Source organism: Carlito syrichta, unplaced genomic scaffold (assembly GCF_000164805.1).
Source record: "Carlito syrichta isolate Samal-C Ts95f unplaced genomic scaffold, Tarsius_syrichta-2.0.1 Scaffold308774, whole genome shotgun sequence".
In the NCBI taxonomy this organism is placed as follows: domain Eukaryota; kingdom Metazoa; phylum Chordata; class Mammalia; order Primates; family Tarsiidae; genus Carlito; species Carlito syrichta.
The window spans coordinates 261,738-285,175 of record NW_007252870.1 but is presented as its reverse complement, the minus strand read 5'-3'; the positions used below and the strand labels follow the sequence as shown (position 1 = coordinate 285,175).

The following is a 23,438-nucleotide window of genomic DNA, read 5'->3' as shown; positions in this document are numbered from 1 at the left end:
AAGGCATTTGTGCATGTGTACATGTGGGCTCATGCACATGCATACGTGTGTTTCAGAAACAATGAGTATCCCTGTAGCAATGAACAACCATGGGCTCCAGATCATGGTCTTTACATAATGCTTCTTATTATTGGAGACAGAGCTCCTGGGAGAATGGCTGATTCCAAGTCTGGACTGGAAATACACAAGATGAGCCTGAAACACCTTAACATACCAGATAGTTTCAAAGCTATCAAAAGCCACTTAAGTTGTATCAAAAGGAACCAGAAGCCAATGTGAAAAGGCTCCCATTTGCCAAAAACAGGATGATTCATGCTTCAGTAAGGTTAAAAGTTGTAATAGATTGGAAACTCATTAAATATATTTAAATCTATGAGTTCTTAATCATATTTTTTAAACTAACTGGTTACTTTAGTGGACAGTAGGGATTTCATTTATTTACAGTTTTGAATATGGGAAATAAAAGAAAAGAATCTAACATTTATCCTGCCTTTCCTTATATACACTTACAAGTAGGCAATCAAACACCAAATCAAGATCCTTAAAAAAATTATTCTAGCCAATATATAAAGACAAAATGGTATCAGTAGGTTATCAACATTTTCACAACTCCCAACGAATTCATAGATCTAGCATTGGGCAATAATAGCTACCATTATCACACACAAAAAAGTAAAAACCAGATATTATACCTCCTGATAAACACACACTACCCCCTCTAGACCTGACAAAGGCATTGACCTTAAATCTGATCAAGCCTCCACCAGCTGCCAATTTGCAGGAACATGTAGGAGACAGAAGAACATGCTGAATTTCACCAAGAGACTACAAAGAGCAAACTCCCTAGGAATGAGCAAATATACAGGTCAGTTGATCCGGTTCTTGTTCACATAAATTATAGGGAAAAGAAAAGGATGTAGGGGGAACCTGTAGATTAAAAGAGATTTAAAAGAGCTATCTGGGATTTTAATAAATGGATAAAACTAAAGCGTCTAGGCTTGCACATTTGGGCGATAAAACCACAGAGAAAAGTGTACAAGTCACAATACTACTGTACAAGTCAGGATACTACTGGCTCGCTTTGGGAGGATAAGAGGTTTGATTTCAGGACAGGACACATGGAAGGGCTTCTAGGTGGTGGAGAAAGTTGTTTTTCTTGAACTGGGTGGTAGTTACAAGGGTGTTCACTTAATGATTCACTGGGATACATATTTGTTTTGTGTGCTTTTTTTCTTGATCTGTATTTTAGTTTACAATTTTAAGGTTTTCAAAAGAAACAGAAAGTGTCTAGTGTAGAGTAATCACTCGAAGGTTGGTTCCCTTTGGTTGAATGAATGACTGAAAGTCTGATCGAATGACTGGAATGAATGTCTTGAGCCTCACCTGCCTTTGTGCGCTGCAACGTCTTCCCCAGCATTGGTGCTGGTGACTCATGCCCCGTTCAGAATCCCCCTGCTTTCTGTAACCACATTGATAACGCAAACTGTCTTCCTTCCTTCCCTCCAAATCTACCTCGCCCTCCCAAGAGCACTTACTGATTAACCCAACGCACTCACAGTTCTCTGTCCTCCATGCTTGCTGTCTTGTGGTTCCAAAGCCATCCCCATGGCTTTCCTGCATAACACCCAGCTACCCAGCTGGACATTCAGGATCCAGCATGATTGGACCCCTCGTCCCTCTGCAACTCTGCTTCCCACCACTGCTCTCCTGCAGCCAGTCTGAACTGTTTGTAGGTCCTCGAATGTGCCGTTAGGTCTCTCCCATTATCTCCTGACATTGCATGAGCTGTTCCCTGGCCTGTAACACCCTCCCTATTTCTTTCTTCACAAGTGAGTTCTGTTAAGATTTAACTCCTCTATGAGCTCCCTCTATAGACCTGACACTGGGACCCTTTTCCATGTTCCCTAGTATCTGTCATATCACTTACACTATAAGGTGACAGTCTGCCTACAGTCTGTAGACTCTGAGCTCCTTGAAGCCCAACTGGGTCATTTGTCTCTGTGTCTCCAGTGCCCAGCAGAGTACCCTCAAATCTCCATTCCCCAAGCCCTATAAGTACTCTTTGCTAATTTATCCTTCTGAGATACTATGAGACTCTTACAGGGTAGTGCTCTCCCTTGCTCAGCAAGTTTAATAACACTGGCTTGTTATATCAGCAAGTTTCCCTGGTGGTCTCTGTATGATGCTTCAACAGAGCCTAAGGCAGTGCCTGAGATACAGTAGGTACTCAGAAAAAAATATTCATAGATAGAGAAAGAACAAAAGAAAGAGGAAGGTGGGTGGGAGACTGAGTATTGAGGATCAATAATGAAAGCCTGGATAAAAATCTAGCACTTTATTCAAATCCATATTTATCTAACTTTAGCTTGGAGACAGTTAACCTACCCCAGCTTAATCTCTTATTTCAGAGGCAGAAAAATTAACTTGTTTATCCAGAAAAGAAGTAAAAATTTATCCCCCAAAAATGCTATTTTTGTATTAGTTCACTCAGACACACACACACATACACAAACACAAAACACACACATACACCTTTCATCGATAGTATAGTCTCTGCCTTTTAAAAAATAGTCATTCCTTCTGCTACTCAGGGAATACTAGCCTTTTCCTTGGACTCAAAAAAGTATTTTATCCATTAAAATCTAACCAGGGTGTAGTAACCATAAAATCCAGCCACTCTGTTAGGAAGACGGATATCCTCAAAGATTTATGTCTGGCCGTCTCAAAGAAAATGTGTGAGATGGAGTTTTCTCAGAGACTTCCTGGCTGCACTCCACCCCACACATAATTTCTGTTTGTATAAACCTCAGATCAAAATTCAGGAAGGGTTAAGGGAAACCTTTCTGAACCACAGGTTATGTCTGCTCACCATCCTCGGTTGACCGTTTGGAATGAATTAACCGGTCCCTAACCAGCCCACAGCTGGTTCTTGGATGGAATTAACCAATCTCTTCAGTCCAAATGGTCGAACCATTTAGGGTCTCAGATTCCATCCAGATTTGGGGCAAGGGTTTAGGTCACAAACTCTATTCAAAGTCATTTGCATATCCCTATTATTGTGGCGAGAGATCATGAAAACACATCGCGTTATTAGTCTCCAGGATACGGTGGAGACCATCGGAAACATCAGCATTCGGGAAGGGGTGGAGAAGGAGGTGTGACTATTTTGAATGAACCTGAAAGAAAATACTTCCCAAACCTTCTTTCGGAAGGCAATTTCAGTTCCAATTTTTCATAAGGTTGGAAAAAGTTAAGCAAACGAGAACTATAGACACTTGTTTATAAAAGGTTTTTCTCTTTAATTACTGTTTTTGTTTCATGAAAGAAAAGTCTCATAAAATAAAAGCTCGTTTTGGGTTCAGCAAGGCAGTAAGACCCCTGAGAATACCACAAAAGGGCCGACTTGACCCCGGCTGGCTGCAGAAGCCTGAAGACTTGAACATCTATATGTTTCCACGGGAAGGTATGCGCTGTTCCCACCCTCCACCCTAAAGGTCTCTCCATACGTTTGAGACAGTTTTAAGAATCTGAACTGTGGGACTGTCTGGTCGCTGGCAAGCACTCCAGACAAGTGGTTTTCTAAGAAGCCAAGTTCTGGTTTGACTCTTTGATTGGAAAAGTATCTATTTCACTAAGGGTGATAGGCCCCTGGACGCATTCTCTCCAAAAAACCCATAAACCAATACTTGAAATGCCAGCAGCCAGTTGTAGGGAATTCTTTTGGTTTGCCTTCAAGGACACAAAACATCGCAAAGGTCTTCTCTTTGGCAGAGAGGGGCCTGGCGTGGAGAGTTGGCCTAGGGTGTGCATGGAAAGAGTTAGAAGTGAGAGTCAACAGCCCTGGGTTCGAATCCTGACTCTGCCACCAGTGAGCCAGTTCTGGCCTTAGGCGGGCCTCTTCACTTTTCCAGAGTCTGACTTTCCTCATCGGTAAAATGGGGACACTGACCTCGGACCCAGAGAGGTGGTGGGTGCTCAGTAAGATGGCATTTGTGTGATGACTTCCACCATGCCTGGTACACAGCAGGTGCTTAATAAGTACCAGTTTCATATCCATCACTTCACTATTAGAGTAGAGTGGTAAAGACGCACAGCCTCTCTGAGGTCACTGAATCCCTTCTGAGGTCTCTGTCTGGGGCCATCTGCTTTCATTAATCCAATCAACAGATAATGGCAGGTCATGGACCCTGGGGTTCACACAGCCTCAGACGGGGGGAGTCTGAAAATGCAGAGGGTATTTCCCTTGCATGAGCGCTAGTGCCTTCACACGGCTGACCAAAAACCGCACAGCAAATATTTGCTAATAATCCAAAGCATTGTGACAAGAGATTACTGATTCAAGGCAGGCACCTTAAAGGCCAGGAAGGCAGTGTCCAGGAGCCTGCAGGAGCACCTACACCCATCCAAAAGACGCTGGATGACCCAGCACCAGGCAAGTGTTGTCATGAAGGAACATGTGTCAGTGAGGCCGGATTTCTCATTCTTCAAGAAAAACCAGGAATCTGGATTTGTATGAGAAAGCACCTAATTTTTAAATATCGACAACTTAAAAAAAATTAAACATTTGTCTGCAGTGTCCAGGTGGATAGGGAGTGAACCCTGAGGTTAGAGGACTGTACCAAGGAGGTGAGGCTCATATCAGGCCTTGAATCCCGAGTGAAATTCGGATGTGCTTATTTATGTTTTTACTGCACGTACACTTCTATGGACTTGGTGTCTGATTCCCCATCTGACAAATAGAAGGAAAAAAGGCATCAGTCAGAGGACAGTTGTGAGAACTGGATGAAACCCAGCTTGTTAGACTTGTCAAGAGTTTGGTGATCTTGGCTGTTGTTGTCCTAACCATTTGGCTGTTCCAAGTGCTGTGGGTATGGAGAACAGGGACTGATGGCATATAGCTGTCACTCTCCACCCCAGTCCACTCCATTCAGAAAGACCACACTTGCCCCTGCCTTGTCACAATGACCCAATGGACAATAATGTCATCATCCCTATTTTACAGGTGAGGAAACCAAGGCAGCACAGAGACAGGAAGGAACGCACACATGGTTATGCCGAGAGACGATGGAGAAAAGATGGGAACTCAGGTCTCCTCGGCCACACAGCTCACCTTCCAACCTCTCCCCCATGCCCATGTCCCTGCACTGTGGACGGCCAAGGAAGACCCTGGGTTGCAACAGTCCCATGCCCCTTGAAGCTCCTTGTCGGTTCACCTCACATAGGCCCACAGCACACTGTCCTTAACCTGCCCTGCCCCACCCTCCAATTCCATCAAAGGCTCCTTTGAACTTGGTCGCAAGGCTCATCCACAAATCCCAGGAAGTGTCTTGGACACAGAAGAGAGTTTCATAGTGTTCCTTATAAAAGCACAACCTGACATGCAGCTATTGTGTCAAGAATCCTTCTATTCCCAATTGCCGGAAACCCAAAACAGCTTAAGACGAAAAGAAACTGGCTCAAGGTCTGTGGGAGCCTCGTTTCGGGCCGTGTCTACACACTCACTCTGTTTTTATTAATTTGGCCTGAGGCTTCTGACCCATAGGTCTGGGCAGGTCTCCCAAGCACAGACTCCGCCCTCCTCAGGAGACCCCTAACTGTCCTCAGACTCCTTGGGGAAAGGGATCTGGTGGTCAGGGAGCCAAGTCAGAACTGGAGCAGTATTCTGAGCCCAGAAACGCCTCAGACACGGATGTTTTGATCTGCTCTTGAAGGCATTTCAGACGCAGAGGGCTGCTTGCCAACCCCAGACACTCACTCGCGCCACCTTCATGTGGCAGACACTGAGTATGCACTGTGTGCTGGGAATGCATGTGCCCATTGTCCCCTTTGCAGGGTCTTCCCAGCCCGTGTTCCCCTGGTCATCTTCTCAACTCAAACTCAAATGTATGCAGAGAGGGAAAGAAACATCTGGAGCGTGCCAAAACAGTGCTGCTTTTGCATCCCAGCACCAAAGACTGCACATCCTCCCCCTCATCCTAGGAGCTCTACTGTCATGTGTCTCTTCTAGAGCAGGCATCTTGCCCCTCTCAGGGTAACTCTATTGCTTAAAAGGATGTTATTGGTCCAGTGTGTTCCTGCAACGACTCTAGCCTGTGCTCAAATAAAGACAGTGGTCCTCCCACCGCCGCAGGAGAAGAAGGCTGTGGTAGACTTTGCCAAAGTCTGTCTCCTCTTGCCTGACTACATACTTGCTGCACGTGCTTCTTTTGAAGACCTGATCTTCATGGAAGGCAGCAGAGGCCAAGAACTCAGGCTCTGGAATCTCGGGTGAGGCCCTCAAACTCCCTTAGCCTCCGTTTCCTTCCTGTAAAGCAGGCATGGTATCTGCTTCTAAATTCACCAAGTGGCTGCAAGGATTCCATGAAAGAATGAAAGCAAAGTCCCTAACTCCACACCAGACAGTAAACAACCAATAAAAGGATCGGATGTTGGCATCACTACGGGTCAGACTTTTTACAGATCTTTTTTTTTCTTATAACAACCCTATCATTTTTATCCCTACCTTACAGACGAGAAAACAGAGACGTTGTAGATAGGGTGTACACCCCAGGGTCTCACAATGAGTGAGGAGGTGGAGATCTGTCCTCAGGATGCCCGGCTCTGCAGGCCGGGACACTAGCCATGACTCCCCGAGTCCAAGGCACATGTAGACACCCTTTCACTTTCGTGCACGTCATCACTCCGGGCAGCTTTTGTTGGCCGGGGCAGAGCTAAACCCATCCCCCACTTTCCTGCATCTGTGGGAGCTACTCTGTCTGCCAAAAACCCAGCGTTCAACCGGGACTTCCAGGAACAGTGAAGTCACAGATTTCACACCGGCATGCACCGGGCAAAGGGTCACGCAGAGCAAAGGAGACCTTTGCCCTTCGATACCCGGGAAGATCACTGAGAGGAGCTCGGGGATGCCTCTTCACCATCTCACCGTGGGCAGGGCCCGCCTGGCTCCTCACCATCCTATGGCTTCTGAAAGAAGCATCTGGGCCGTCGCGTCTCAGAATTCTGTTCCTTGGTTAATTTTCCATGAAGTCTTGGATTCGGGAGCACGCGGCCCTAGGAATTCAACAGCCCCACTGGGGTTTCTCCCTCGCCCTCCAATCCGAGGCCCCGTTTAATACCTCCAGCTAATTGAGGGGAGCGCTTCACACTGCAATCTTTTCCACTCCTGCGCCTGCAGGTGGCGGCTGAAGTCATGTGCGGAAGGGCCCAGGTGTCTGAGGAATTCTCAGGGCCCTGCGCTGATTCATTTGTCTGCACACATTCTAGACTCCGTGTCTCCGAGACAGGCCACGACAGAGTGCATGACGAGGTGAGCCCGCTGTAGTGTTCCCTCCAGCTGCCCCCCCCCCCCCGGCCTTTTTTTTTTTTTCTTGGCCTCAGAGTCCAAAGTATTCTGGACATATTTTTCATTTTTCCAAATATCAATTGCTCTTTTATTCCCTCTCCGAAACAGTGAGTAATAAGAGTTGTGTCTGGTCCTGAAATTCCGACTGAAATAAATTAGCCCAATGACCAACGGGAGGTGCCTAGAACAATAACGGCGGAATACTTGGCATGTTACAAAAGGGCCCCTGGATGCCGAAGTACAGTAAGTCTAGAAGCACATTACGGAGCAGCATTGCCAGGACCGGCACGCAATGAGCCAGCCAGGCAGCAGAACGCCTCATAAATTAATCCCGCTTTTTTTCCTTTTTGGTCCACTCTTCACAGTTCTTTCGCCCTCTGGTTAATGGGGTATGCCAAAGGGTATTTTTGGTGTGGCCCGTAGCCCTAGCCGGCAGGCACATGCCAAGGCTGCATGTAGATGTATACATTTGCCCTTCAGCAGGTCCAGCCTCTCAGACGCTGCCGGCTGCACGGCAAGGAAGAGGGAGATGACAGAATGCAGAGGCAGCGAGCTATTAACAAACACTGAGCACCTACTAAGTGCCAGGCGTTATGCTAAGCTCTGAAGCGTCACAGGCTATGCAAGGGAGATGGTCCCTGCCCTCTTGGGGTCAAGTGCTTAGATACCCCTAGCCTCTCAGAACTGGACCTTCATTTCATGCAGATGGGAGATGAGTCAACACCCCCAATCCCTCTCTCCCTAGAGGTGGTCACCTGCAAGGCGGCTACTGGTGAATGGCTCAGCCCCACCTCCCACTGCAGAAGCAACAGAGGTTCCCTTCCTCCTCCCACCTCCTGGCAGCTCGGGGGGCAAGCCAGTGACAGGGTTCAGCCTAGCAGTTGTCCCTGCTCAGAGTTTTGGATCTCAGGGAACATCCCAAAGACACAGTGGTAGGCTGAAAAAAGTCCCCCAAGGGATACCCACATCCTCATCCCTTGAAACTATGACTATTACCTTATATTGCAAAATGGGGCTCTGCCGATGTCCTCAAATTAAGGATTTTGAGATGAAGAGATGATCCTGGATTATTACCTGGGGGTCTCAGTGCCATCCTGTGTATCCTTATAAGAGGGAGACAGGAAAGTGTCACACACAAGAAGAGAAGGCGATGTGACCTCAGAGGCAGAGATGGGAGTGATGCGGCCACAAGCCAAGGGAATGTTGACAGTCACCAGAAGTCAGAAGAGGTGAAGCACCCATTCTCCCCTGGAGCCTTTGGAGGGAGTACAGCCAGCCCTGAGTCTTGGTAGCTCAGCCCAGTGAGACTGATGTCGGACTTGTGGTTTCCAGAACTACAAGAAAATCAACTTCTGCTCTTTTGTAGTGATTTGTTAGGGAAGTCGCAGGTAACTAGTATGGACACGGGGAGAATGCGGAATTCTTTCACGGCATTGGAATCCAGCCACCTAGAAGACACGGTCCCTCAGTATACAGTCCTGGGTTCCCACTGTGCTGGGATATGCCCTTGCCTGGGGTCCCAACAGCTGCTCTTCCCCCTGGACCTTCAGTCTTCCCATCAAGTCCAGGAGCTCCCGCAAATCCCTCCAAGATCTGCCTCTTCCGATGCTGGTTAGCCACGGGCACTCTGCTGCTTGCCACAGTAGGTAGGAAACTCCACAGCAGGGCAATGGTGAGGACTAAAGATGAGCCCCTTTGGGCGCAGCAGACACACACCAAATCGGAGTTCGCAAACGGATAGCCTGCATTTAGCACACGTGGTATATTTTTTTTCTAAAGCTGAATTTGTTGCCAGCGAGTCAGGAGATGTCACATAAAAAGACTAAATGTCTAGCTTTTCTTGAAGGTAAATCAGCAGCTCTTGCCACAGTGAGCAAACCCCACATTCCCATGCCAGCAATTGGCTGGCCTTTCTAGACACACATGCATGTTATACTCTTGCCACAGTCCCCACCAAACCTTTTTGTTTCACACCCAAACAGCCTCTCTCATTTCATTAATTGTTCAGTACCGCTTGCATCTGAGTTTTCAATCCTTGTTATAAATAAGAGTCTTTCTTCCAGGCAAGGGACCAGAACCAGGCTCGACTCGCCCCGCAATTCCCCAAGGCCCAGGTTGAGAGCCTTTTTCCTCCCCTCCAGCTAGCCAACAATGCCTCCTCCTTCAGGAAGCCATCCTGTTCTCTTTCTGTACCCCATGAGTCCTCTCCCACTCCTCTCCGGACTTGCCAATTATACCATCCCAATCAGTTTTCTGGATAGACTTTTCATATAAAGTCTTTGCATTCTTACACTCCTGAGAGAATTAAATTGAATTGGCACTGGAGCAGCCAGTCAAGTACTTGGAGAAGTGAGAAGAGAAGGAGGGGGCATGGGAACAGAGAGGGAGGAAGACCGGGAAGGAGGGAAGGGGAGAGAAGGAGGGAGAGAGGCAGGAGAGATGAGAGGTGAGGAGATGAGAGAGGGAGGGAGGGAGCAGAGGAGGGGAGAGAAGGAGGGAGGGAAGAGATGAGAGGAGAGGTGAGACGGAGGGAGGGAGAAGAGAAGGGAGAGAGGAGGGGGGAGAGTAGGGAGGGAGGGAGAAGTGGTGGAGGAAAGGGCGAGGGGGGAAACTCCTGAGGCTCCAGCTTGAACCTGGCGCTCTGCAGTCAGTTTGCCCCATTTGGCCTTCCTGGCAATCCCACGAGACATGCAATATTCTTGGCCTCATTTTTCAGATAGCTGAGACTCCTGACGTCACCTTCCCAAGTGACTGTCGCAGTGACACCAGGATTTGAACCCAGATGTGCTTGGGAGGCAGGACTCCAAAACTGAGCACTGCTTGGCCTCCCCTCATTAGGTATCGGGCAGACTTCTCCCTTGGCAGGTGTCATTTTTCAAGACTGATCCGTTATTTGCCTGAATCTCTTTATTTATTTGCATGTTTTCCACTCATTCTCTCCCCCCCATTCGTGTCCACATGGACTCACTCCCTAATCCCCTACTGGAAAATGGGGGGCAACCAGTGCCATACTGACCCTCCCCAGTGCTCCACCCAGGGCACATGCTCTGAGACCCAGTGGGGACACCCTCCCTCTGCCTCCTCCCCATCCTGACACTGAATCCCAACAGCTCTGCTCCTCAGAGGAGTTTTCTGGAAGAATTCATCGGGTTTCCCAGATAATGTTTCTGGTCATCTCCTCTTTCCAGGACTGTAATTATCTTAATGATCACTCCCCGCGCATATCCTCATTTGACATTTGGAATGTGTCCGCCAGGTAAGGTGTGGAGGCTAGCAGCTGCAAGATCGTCAAGATGATACAAATGGCCCTCAAAGGGTCCCCAACTGGGAGGCAAAAGGCTTGAGTTGGGTCCCTTCAAGTATCTTGGGCAGATCCCTTTCTTTTTCTGGTCTGAGTCTTCTCATGGGAGGGACAGTATTTCATGGTCACCACACTGTAATCAGATCTTGGAGTTCAGATCTCAGCCTGGCCTCTTACCAGCTGTGGGACTTTGGGAAAGTGACTTAATCATTCTAAGCCTCAGTCTCCCCATCTGTAAAATAGGGATACAAATATTATTTACCTCTTAGAGTTGTAATAATCATGTAAAGCACTGCACACAGTGTCCGGTAACTCAGAAAATTATTGGCATATCTTTGCTGTAGGTGGTAATAATAATATAAGGATACAAGAGAGAAGAAGGAGTGGAGCTTATGTGAAAAGCCTGGGGTGCCACACTGGGTAGTCATGGGGCTGAAAGAGCAGGAGGAAATGTAGCTATGTTTAATATTCAAAAAGTTTAACAGGAACCAGGTGCGGCTCATGCTTATAATCCCAGCACTTTGGGAGGCCAAGGAGGGAGGATTGCTTGAACCCAGTGAGACCTCATCTCTACAAAAAGAAAAAAAAAAAAAAAAAGCTGGGTATGGTGGTGCATACCTCTAGCCTCAGCCACTTGGAGGCTGAGACAGAAGGAGCACCTGAGCCCAAGAGGTCAAGGTTGTGGTAAGCCGTGATCATGCCTCTGCACTCCAGCCTGCGCGACACAATGAGACCACCGACTCAATAAAAAAAAGGGAACTTCACATCTACTTACCAACATTAAAGCCACAAAGGGTTACAAGAATGGCAACTTTCTTTGCTCTGGGCTGAAATTACATTAACTTCTTATGGTAAACTAAAAGATTTTGCAGTTAAATAGACTTGTACTCAGGCAGGGTAAGGAGCAGAACGTCCCCAGCAGAGAGACTAACAGTCCCAACCTCTCAGAGCATTTGTGAGGATTCGGTGAAGCAACCTATGGAAAGCACTTAGCCTGGGTCTGGCACACAGTAGGTACTCAGTACATGGCAGGGTATGCTTCATTGGTAAAATAAAAGTCATACCACCTGCTTTACTCATTCGCAAACATTTACTGAGCCAAGTATCGCGAGCACAAAAATGTGTCCACCAGACACAGCTCCTGGCCTCTCAGAGCTCACAGTCTGAGACTGTTCACTGATCATTCCTTCAACAAATATTTGTACTGAACTTTTACTACGTCACAGCCTGCAGACTGGGCATTAGAACTATACCAGTTCGTAAAACAGATTCAATCCCCAACTACCCACAGAATCCCATCCTAGAGAAGACACAGTAAAATAGCCTAGCAAGATGCCTAGAGAACAGTTCTCGACACACAAATTATCTGGACGCTAATCAGAAGCTGTGTGCGTATAACTTTGGAAAAGTTATTTCAAAAAATGTGGAAAAGTAATGACTTATCAACATATGAAGTTTTTTGGGGTACATGGGGGCTTTTGAAGCAAGTGGAAACTCTAAAGAAAATGAAATATTTATATATACAGCTAACAAAACGTATACACGATCTACATGCTGAAAATCACAAAATGCTCATAAAGGAAAACAAAGAAGACCTAAATTAACAGAGAAGCATATGTGTTCATGGACTGGAAAACACAGCCTAGCAAGGCTATCAATTCTTCCCAAGGGATCTACTGGTTAAATGCAATTTCTATCACAATCCCAGCCAGCAGAGTATTTTGTAGACACAGACAAGCTTATCCTAAAGCTTATATGGAAAGGCTAAAACAATCTTGACAGAGAAAAATAAACTGGGAAAAATTACTCTCCTAGATATTAAAGCTCACTGTCTAGTAATCAAGACAGTGTGGTATTCATTCAGGGATAAATACATGTTGTAGATCAATGAAACAAAGTAGAGAAGCCAGAAACAGATTCATGCAAAGAAGCTCAATTGTTTTTTAACAAAGGTGCAAAAGCAATTCAAAGGAGGAAGGACAGCATTTCCACCAAATGGTACTGAAACAATTGGATGTCATACACAAAAAGTGAACATTGACTTAAGCCTCACACCTTAGACAAAAATTAATTCCAAATAAATCATGAGCTGGAATATAAAGCATAAAATTTTTAAACTAAAAAAAAAAAAAATAGGAAAAATCTGACCAGGTTCGGTGGTTCAGCCTGTAATCCCAGCACTTTGGGAGGCTGAGGCGAGTAGATTTTGAGACCCGCCTGGGCAACTTGGGGAGACCTCATCTCTACAATAAATAAAAAATTAGCCAGGCATGGTAGCGCATGCCTGTAGTTCTGGCTACTGGAAGGCTGAGGCAGAAGGATCACCAGAGCCTAGCAAATGGAGGCTGTGGTGGCCAGGAGTGTGCCACTGCACTCCAGCCTGGGCGACAGAGTGAGACTCAAGTAAAAAAAAAAAAGAAAGAAAGAAAGAAAAATCTTTGAGACCCAGGGCTAGCTGAAGCATTCTTTGACTTGACAAAAAGCACAATTCATAAAAGAAAAAAATGATAAATTGGACTTCATCAAAATGTAAAACTTTTTCTCTGCAAAGGTTCTTGTGAAAAAAATGAAAAGGTAAGCTACAGACTGGGAGAAGATATTTACAAACCATATATTCAAAGAAGGTCTAGTATCTAAAATAAACAAAGAATTCTCAAAACTCAGCTCTCCAAAAACCAGTCCAATTAGAAAGTGGGCAAAAGGGCCAGGTGCAGTGGCTCACGCCTGTAATCCCAGAACTTTGGGAGGCTGAGGACGAAGGATTGCTTGAGCCCAGAAGTCTGAGATCAGTCTGGGCAACATGGCAAAATCCTTTCTCTACAAAAAATCAAAAAATTATCTGGACATGGTGGCGCACACCTGTATTCCCAGCTACTTGAGAGACTGAGGCAGAAAGATTGCCTGAGCCCAGGAGGCCTGGGTGACAGAGGTTAAAAAAAAAAAAAAGTAAAGAAAGAAGAAAAGATGAGGGAGGGAGGGAGGGAGGGAGGGATGGAGGGAAAGAAAAGGAAAGTGGGCAAAAAGCTTGGATACTTCACTAAAGAGGACATACAGATGGCAAATAAGCAGATGAAAAGATGTTCAGCATCATTAGCTCTTAGGGAAATACATACTAAAACCACACTGAGGCGTCACTAGACATCTATCAAAAGTGCTAAAATAAGAAAATAGTAAAAACACCAAATGTTATTAAAGATGAGGAGAAACTGAATCCTCATACCCTGCTGGTGGGAATGTCCAGTGGGACAGCCATTCTGGAAAACAGTTTGACAGGTTTTTATTAAAATATCATGTGATCACTTTATAACCCAGCAATTGCACTCTTAGGCATTTATCCCAGAGAAACCCTGTACAAGAATGTTCATACCAACTTTATTCATAAGAACCCCAAAACTGGAGAGAGCTAGGTTTTGAAAACGGTCCTTCAGTGGGTAAATGATTGAGCACACTGTGGTATACACATTTTATGAAATACCATTCTGCCATAAAAAGGAGTGAACTCCTGATACAGGCAACAAATTGAACAAGTCTCCAGGGAATTATACCATGTAAGGGGGGAAAAAAGTCAGTCCTCCAAGGTTATATACCATTCGATTCCATTTATATGACATTTTGAATTGGCAAAATTTTAGAAATAGAGAACAGATTGGTGGTTTCCAGGAGTTAGAAACAGTGGGGGTGGGCAGGGGAGGCAGCAGCCTCACAGAGGTAGTTTTGGAATTCTGTGACTTGACATGATGTCATTTGGATGTCTGTCCCCTCCAAGTATCCTGCTGAAACGTGCCCCCCAATGTTGGAAGTGTTTGGGCCTAGTGGGAGGTGTTCAGGCCATGGGGGCAGATCCCTCACAAGTGGCTTGGTGTCCTTTCCCCTGTAATGAGTAAGTTCTCTCTTTGATAGTTCATTCAAGGGTTGATTAAAAGCCTGGCATCCCTCCCCTCTCTCTATCTCTCTTGCTCCCGCTCTTACCATGTGACACACCTGTTCTCCTCCCCATTCTGCCATGAGTGGGAGCTTCCTGAAGCTCTCTCCAGAAGCAGATGCTGGTGCCATGCTTCTTATACAGCCTGCAGAGCTGAGTCAGATGAACTACAGGTGTGACAAAATTGCTTAGGATTACACACACACACACACACACACACACACGCACACACACACGTACATGTGAAACTGGGGAAGTCTGAATAAAATTAGTAGATGTTATCCATTTCAGTATCCTGTCTGGGATATCTACTACAGTGATGCAAGATGCCACCATTGGGGGAAAACTGGGTATGGGTACCCAGAGTCTCTGTGTAGTATTTCTTACAACTGCATGTGAACCTACAATTGTTCCCATAAATTCTTCAATTAAAAATATCTTTCCTTGTTGTTATGTTTTAGGATTCGCATTTTATTACCTCATCTCTACAATAAATAAAAAATGAGCCAGGCGTGGTAGCGCGCGCCTGTCGTTCCAGCTACTTGGAAGGCTGAGGCGGAAGGATCACCGGAGCCTGGCAAGTCGAGGCTGCGGTGGCCGGGAGCGGCCACTGCACTCCAGTCTGGGTGACAGAGTGAGACTCCAACTCAAAAAAAAAAAAACTTGCATATAGAGAGAAAAAGAGATAAAAAACATCATTGTCCCGAAATATAGTCTTTTGATATGTTTCTTTCTGGTCTTTGTCTTCTACATTCTTTTTTTTTTTTTTTAAATGTGAGGGAAGGGGCTTAAAAATCAGGGTGGTGGCAAAGTGGGTGCCTTGCTGTGACCCACCTTCTGTGACATCAGAGCACAATGCTCCCAGGTTGCCTGGTGACCAGAGGTGGGGGAGGGGAAAGGTGTCGTGGGGAGACCTGGGACCACCCAGGCAGTCTGACCTGAGCCCATGGCAATCCAGCAGATAGATGGCAGGGGGCGGGTGGCAGCCGGGCCCTTTGAACAGAGGAGGGGCAGCCACCATGAGGACAAGAAGCAGGTGAGGCCAGGCCAGGTACATGCTGCTTCCCTCCCATCAGGACTCCCTTTGCCACTCCAGACAGACAGTGAGGCCCTCAAAGTCCAGAATGGGCCTTGGATCCAACTCTGCCTAGAGTTCAACCTACCGGAGCACAACATAGGGTCTTAAGCACAACTAGCTCAAGTCAGTACTGACCCTATGGTATTTAATGGTCTGCACTGCCAGCAGAGGGTGTGTTCCAGGAGAGCTGGGATTTTTGTTTAGTTTCCTGCTTAATCCCTAGTGCCTGGAATGGTGCTTGGTGCATAATAGTTGCTGAATGAATGGACGAACCGAAATAGGATCATACTTCTAAACTGAAGAACTCCTGGAGATTTCCTTCTCAAGGCTGAAATTCAGACCTTGGTGAGATTTTGTCAAAATGGAGAACATTGGCTGGGTGCGGTGGCTCATGCCTGAAATCCCAGCACTTGGGGAGGCTGAGGCCAGCAGATTACTTGAGCCCAGGAGCTCGAGACCAAACTGGGCAACAAATCAAAAAATTAGCCGGCCTGATGGCGTGCACCTGTAGTCCCAGCTATTTAGTATACTGAGGTGGAAGGAACACTGGAGCCCAGGAGGTAGAGAGGTTGTGGTGAGCCATAGAGCCAATACTCCAGCCTGGGTGACAGAATGAGACCCTGATTCAAAAAAAAAGAATATTAATGCTTGCTATGCCTCCGCCCCCTCTTCACTCTTGTCTTAGAACATTCCTGAGAGGTAGCTGCTATCGACCTCATTCACAGATGGGTAGACTGAGGCTCAGAAAGGCAAAAGGGCCATACAGCTGGGACAAAGCAAGATGTGAAACCACACTCATGTGATTTCAGAACCCTTTGAAATCAGGTCCACCTGACAGAGAACCCCGAGGAAGAGTTACCCCAGCTCCACTGCCTCTCAGGGGCAACATGGGGGAGGGGCGCTAAGGGATGTGGGCGCCAATGAGACAGGCGCTTGGTGGGGCCTTGACACGGAAGAAAGGGGTGGGATTTTATTCTGAGGGTAAGAAGACGCTGCAATGACTGACCTCTGTCGTACATGCTGTCACCAAGACTTCACTCATTCATCTGCTACTGTAAATGTGCGCCTGTGCCTCGTGGCGTTTGACCTGGCCTTGAAGGCTCCCATCAGGCTGCAGCTGTTCCTAAAAAGGGTTCCACAAAAACCAAACCCCAAGAGTACTCCTTTTAGAAAAATCCTAAAAAGAATCCTGTGGTTGGGAAAGGCTGCATACCCATGACCCTCTTGGAGATTTCCCCGGCTCAGTGAGGAAGACTCTGAGAAACCCTACAGCAGAGAAAACCTCTTCATTTGTTTCACGCAGTGTTTCCCACATCGATTCTTCAGCGGAGACTCACCTTTTCTTTTTGAAAAACTTTTCAGCATATTTCAAAATCCATTTTACAGATGTAGAAACTGAGGCTCAGAGAGGAGAAATCATTTGGCTCAGGCACCAAGAGAGCACCAGGAAAAGGACTAAAACTCACGAGTGAATGAGTCTTTTGAAAACGCTGGCTTTAGTTCTTTTCCTGGAACTGTCTTGATGCCTGACTAAAGAAAGCACAAGGAAAAGGATTAAAGGATCTTCCTCCATCTGCATACAGCGCAGAATAGAAACCTAGCAGCCAGCGTGCTGGGGGAGAGACCAACCTGTAAAGCTCATTGATGGGGAGGAAGGGGCAAATGAATAGAAGACCTTCCAGACCACGAAATACTCATTAGCCGTTTGAAGGAATGAGGCAGTTCTGTGTGTTTTCCATGAAAAGGTTCTTAAGGAATATTGTTAAGAAAAAGGGCCTTGATCTTGACGTCCAGTATGATGACTTTTGCATCAGGTGTACACACGCGAGCCATCACCGCACAGATCAAGCTCTAGAACATTTCTAGCAACCCAGAGGGCTCCTTTGGGCCCCCTCCCACTGAGTATCCCACCCCCGTAATCATGTTTCTGATGTCTAGCATGCTAGATGAGTTTTCTATGTTCTTGAACCTCATACAGATGGAATCACACCGTGTGTACCTTTGGTCGGGCTTCTTTCCACTATAGTTGTGTCTGTGAAACAATCGTATTGCTGCTATGTAACATTTTTATTTTTTAAAGCTAACAATGTAGTTGCTAGTATTATAAAGAAGGTTATGTGGGGAAAAGGCAAATTAGACACATCTTTTATCTTCTTTGTTGCAGTAGCAGGTCTAAATGTTGCTTCACAAACTTGATATGTAAGAAATGTATTATTTATTTAAGGCAAACACACACACACACACACACACATACACACACCTACCTATATTTTTAAAATAAACTTTTAAAGCAAGAGTCAAAATTTTCACATTAAGAAAGCAAAAAAAAAGAATTAAACTCAATGATAAGATAAAATCAAATTAATGAAATTTAAAGCAGACAGTAAAGAAAATGAATAAACCATTTTTGAAAAGATTTTAAAAATTGGTAAACTAAATTGACGAAATTTTATTAAAAAAAAAAAACCATAGAAAACACAAATTATCAATATCAAGAATGAAAGAGCCGGACTCGGTGGCTCAGCCTGTAATCCCACGCCTTGGGAGGCTGAGGTGAGTAGATTGCCTGAGCCCATGAGTTCGAGACCTGCCTGGGCAATTTGGTGAGACCTCATCTCTACAATAAATCAAAAAAAAAATTAGCCAGGTGTGGTAGCACGCACCTGTAGTTCCGGCTACTCGGAAGGCTGAGGTGGAAGGATCACCGGAGCCTAGAAGGTCGAGGCTGCAGTGGCCAGGAGTGGCCACTGGACTCCAGTCTGGGTGACAGAGTGAGACTCCAACTCAAAAAAAAAGAATGAAAGAAGTATCTTGTTTCCTTTCACAACCTTTTTTCTTTATACATTTTTTTAAAATGAATGAAAGAGGGATATCACGACCTATATGGTATTAAATGGATATTAAGTTATTATTAGGAACAACTTGATAGCCAACACATTTGTTAATTTAGGTGAAATAGACAAACTTCTTAGACAATACTACTTACAAAAACTGATTCAAGAAGAAATAGAATGTCCTAATAACTACTGGCTCAAAAGTTTTCACCAATAAATTCTATCAATTATTTGAGACAAAAATAATACCAATCTTATACAAATTCTTTCATAAAATAGAGGAAGAAAGCATCCTTATCAACTAATTTTAAGGAGGCAACATGACCTTGATACCAAAACTTGGCAAACACAGAAAAACATTTAATCAATCTCTCATGAATATTGATGAAAAAAAATTAACCAAGAAGTAGCAACTCAAATTCAGCAAGATATTAAAATTCAGCAAAATATTAAAAGGCTAGTGCATCATAGACAACCAAAGTTTGCTGAAGGAACAAGTTTGGCTCAATATTCAAATGCAATTAATGTGATTTACCACAAAAAAGGAACACATATAATCTCTCAGTAGTTACACACACAAAAAAGCATTTTATTCATTCATTGTAAAGTTATCAGAAAACTAGGAATATGAGGACTATTTCACCAGATAAAAGTCACAATAAAAAGTCCACAACTCTGTACTTGACGAAAATTACACTCTTTCTAAGATATGAAGCAAGATAAGGATATCCAGTTTTGCCACTTCTATTTAATAATTTAGTGGTGGTTCTGGTCAACATACAAGGCAAGGGGCAAAAAAAAAGGCTTTTTCAAATACAAATATTAGAAAGAATGAGATAAAACTTTCTTCAAAGACAATTTGATTTTCTATATGCAAAATCCCAAATTCTACCAAAAAATTTTAGAATTAAGTCACAAGATAGAAATTCAATTGTATTATTGTAGACTAATGACAAACTATTGGGAAATTAAAATTTTTAAATATTGTTTATAACGGCATCAAAAACCATATATAAGTCTTTGGAAAGACACACAAGGCCACTACACTTGAAAACTATAAAGCATTGTTAAGAGAAATTAAAGCAAAATCTAATGGAGAGATGTACCATGTTTATGGATTATAAGAATAACTATTTTAAAGACAGTCCTTCTTACCAAATTGAGCCATAGGTTCATTGTAATACCAGTCAAAATCCCAAAATTGTAGAAACTGAAAAAGATGATTCTAAAATGTATATGGAAATACAAGGGATGTAGAGTAGCCAAAACAAATTTGAAAAAGAACAAAGTTTAAAAATTACACTATCTGATTTCAAGTCTTCGTATAGAACTGCAATAATCTAGATAGTGTGGTCATTACACAAGATAGATATATAAAATCAATGGAACAGAACAGTGACAATGTAGTAATTAAGAACAGACTGTGTCTCCCAAAATGTTGAAACCCTAATCCCCAAAGTGATTTACTTGGCGATAAAGCCCTTAAGGAGGTAAGTGAGGTTAAATGGGGTCATAAGGGTAGGACCCAAATCCCATAGAACTAGTGTCCCTATAAGACGAGGAAGAGACACTAAGGATGTGCCAACTCAGAGAAAATGCCATGTGAGGACGTAATGAGAAGGTGGCTATTTGCAGGCTCAAGAGAAAGACCTTACCAGAAAACAATCCTGCCAGCACCTTGAGGTTGTATTTCCAGCCTCAAGAATCATGAGAAAATAAAATTCTATTGCTTTAGGTACCTAATCTGTGGTATTCTGGTGTGGCAGCCCTAGCAAAGTAACACAGATTTAGTACCAGTATAAAGATAGATATATAGATCAATGAGACAAAAGATAATCCAGTAATAGACCCACATAATACATGGCGAATATACATGGTAGATAAACCAAAGTAATTCAGTGAGAAAAAATTATAGTCTTTTAAATAATTCTAGAACTGGACATCCATACCCCCGAAAAATCTCAATTTCTACATCACATTATATACAAAAAGTAACTCCAAATGGATCGTACTCTTAAATATAAAAGAGAAAACAATAAATGTCTAGAAGAAAACAGGAGAAACTCTTCATGACCTTGAAGTAGACAAAATTTTCTAGACAGCCCACAAAAAGCACAGCCACAAAAGGAAAAACTGATGAATTTGACTTCATCAAAACTGAAACCTTTGCATTTTCAAAAGATGCTGGTAAGAAAATTTTTAAAAAGCACAGACTGGAGAAAATATATTCACAATACAAATAACAATCAAAAGACTTATATCCAGGATATATTTTTTTAAACTATTATAACTTAATAAGACAAATAGTCAAACTTTTAAATGGGCAAAAGGCTTAAATAGATACACTACAAAAAATATGTGAGTTATGAATGGTTAATAGCACATGACAAGATACTCAGCATCATTAATCACTGGGGAAATGCATATAGAAACTAGATTGAAATGCCACCACATGTGCAATAATGACACCAAGGGTTGACAAGGCTGTGGAGCCACTGGAACGCTGGTGGGAATGTGAAATGCACAAATATTTGGAAAACAGTCTGGTGGTTTCTTACAAAATTAAACATACACTTATCATACAACCCAGCATTTGCATTTCTGGATATTAACCCAAGAAATGGGAACACATGTCCACACAAAGATTTGTACATGAGTGTTCCTAGCACTTTTATTCAAAATAGCCCCAAACTGGAAACAACCCAAGAGTCCATCAACAGGTGAAGAGATTAATTGTGCAGCATTTATATAATATAAACACTCATCAATAAAATAATAACAATATAAATACTCACCAATAAAACTGAACACAAAAAAACATAGAGGTGTCTCAGAAACATTATGTTGAACAAAACAAACTAAACACAAGAGCATATATACTATGTGGTTTCATTTGCATGAAGTTATGAAGCAGGCAAAACTACTCCACAGTGATAAAACACATGAGTGGTTCTCTCTGGTAGGTGGCAGTAAGGAGGGAACTGACTGGGCAAAAGGGTATGAGGGGACTTTCTAAGATGATGAAAATGTTCTCTGCCTTGATTAGGGTGATAGTTCACAGTTATAGACATATAGTCAAAATTCATCAAACTCTATTTTTTTTGTAAGGATGAAGTCTTGCTATGTTGCCCAGGCTGGTCTCGAACTCTTGGGCTCAAGCAATCCTCCTGCCTTGGTCTCTCAACATGCTGAAATTACAGGCACGGGCCACCATGCCCGGCTGAAAGTCCAATTTAAATGTGTGCATTTCATTGCATGTAAATTATACCACAATAAAGTTGATTCCTTTTAAAGATCAGTTAAGCCGGGCTCAGTGGCTCAGCCTGTAATCCCAGCATTTTGGGAGGCCAAGGCGAGTGGATGGCCTGAGCCCACGAGTTCGATACCAACCCGAGCAACTTGGCAAGACCTCATCTCTACAATAACTAGAAAAGTAGCTGGGAGTGGTAGCGTGCGCCTGTAGTTCTGGTTACTTGGAACACTGAGGCGGAAGGATCACTGGAACCCAGTGCCACTGCACTCCAGCCTGGGAGACAGAGTGAGACTCCAACTCAAAAAAAAAAAAGATCAGTTAAAATAAAAAAATTTTTAAATGAGGCAAAGAATGAGAAAAGGTGGTGGGCTTTCCTTCTCAGAGGGAGAAAGGAGGGAAAACACAAATTAAATGTCAGTAAGTTGCCACGTTATCTATTTCCCCCGTGTTTGGGGTTTTGTCATAAGCATGTGTGACTTAGATAACTAGAAAAAAACGGTGAGCCTGAAAAATTGTCTTACAGCACTGCCATATCTGGCCTTTTGTGACAGAAGCAAGGGGCCCTGGAGGGAATTCACATCCATGTTCCTTTTCCTCCTCCTCCTCTTGCCCTCAGACGCTGCTGGCGTTGCTGGTCTTGGTGCTGTACTTGAGCACAGGGATAACAGGTGAGCATCCTGGGGTCTCAAAAAGATGGGGCTGGGTCCACGGGGAATCTGGTGGAGTATTCTGGAGATGGCTGCACGTTAAGGAAACATCATAACCTGCCTTCTCCTACCCTACCCCCCTTCCTCTCACTGGGATGATCAACCACGTTGGTGCTTTCAATTACTGTTCATTTGTCCTTACGAGGTGATGTTTGTGCCTGTTTCAGGAAGAGATTGGGAGGCGTCAGAAAGGATCAGAGACTGTAACTACTACCAGAATCTTGTGGCTTCCCAGGTAACATATTCAGCAAGGTACTGAGGTGAGGCAATCAGGGAAGGCTTCCCAGAGGAGATGTCATTGACAAGGTGGGTCACGAAGTCTATGGGGCTGGCCAGGAAAAGATCGGTACTACACACAGAACAAATAGCATGTGCAAAGGCCCAGGGACCTTTCTGAAACCAACGGTAAAGGGGCCTACATAAAAGAGTTCAAGACGCAGCTTTGGTGCCTGCCTTTCAGGGGCTTGAGCATCAGACCGATGATCCCGCAGAAGAGCCTATAAAGGCCACCAGGAAGTGGTTGAAGGAGAGCTTGCATATTTTCCTGGAGAAGTTAGAGGAAGAGGTGCGAGAGCTGGAGCAGCTGGTGCGGGACCTGGACCTATGGCTGGACACTCTTCTGGGAGAGCAGCACTGGGAGGAGTCCTGCCCTGCCTGCAAATGTCACATGTGAGGGGCAGGGCAAGGCCTGGGGAGGAGACAGAGGGGCATGGATTGCCAGGGCCGCCTTCAAGCAGGGCAGAGCTCTGACACTTGAAACTCTTAGCAGGCAAGAAAATAAAGTAGCTGGGAAATGTCATCTGCTGTTCCCCACGAGCTCTGATAGAAGGAGCCTCAGGAGGACCTAGAGCCCTGCTGAGATGTCCTCCCTCGCACCATGGCCACAGCCCAGGAACCAACGCAGGCTTCAGAGCCAGCCAAGGGTTCACGACTCTTCTGCTGGTTTGAGATGTCGTGCACATTCCCTTAACCTCTGTGAGACTCAGTCTCTCCTCATTTAG

The 23,438-nt window shown here is 44.5% G+C and overlaps 1 protein-coding gene across 1 annotated transcript; it reads left to right on the top strand.

The window, feature by feature from the left end:
- The first annotated feature begins 15,511 nt into the window (after positions 1-15,511).
- Positions 15,512-23,110, top strand: SMIM23 (small integral membrane protein 23). Its single transcript, XM_008065686.1, has 4 exons — positions 15,512-15,601; positions 22,347-22,398; positions 22,605-22,672; positions 22,898-23,110. The coding sequence occupies exons 1-4, from the start codon at positions 15,512-15,514 to the stop codon at positions 23,108-23,110; spliced, it is 423 nt and encodes a 140-aa protein (XP_008063877.1).
- The last annotated feature ends 328 nt before the right edge of the window (positions 23,111-23,438 follow it).

Coding starts and splice junctions, on each gene's coding strand:
- SMIM23 (XM_008065686.1), top strand. CDS start 15,512: ATGGCAATCCAGCAGATAGATGGCAGGGGGCGGGTGGCAGCCGGGCCC. Junction 22,399..22,604: donor CTTGAGCACAGGGATAACAG/GTGAGCATCCTG, acceptor TGCCTGTTTCAG/GAAGAGATTGGGAGGCGTCA. Junction 22,673..22,897: donor AGAATCTTGTGGCTTCCCAG/GTAACATATTCA, acceptor CCTGCCTTTCAG/GGGCTTGAGCATCAGACCGA.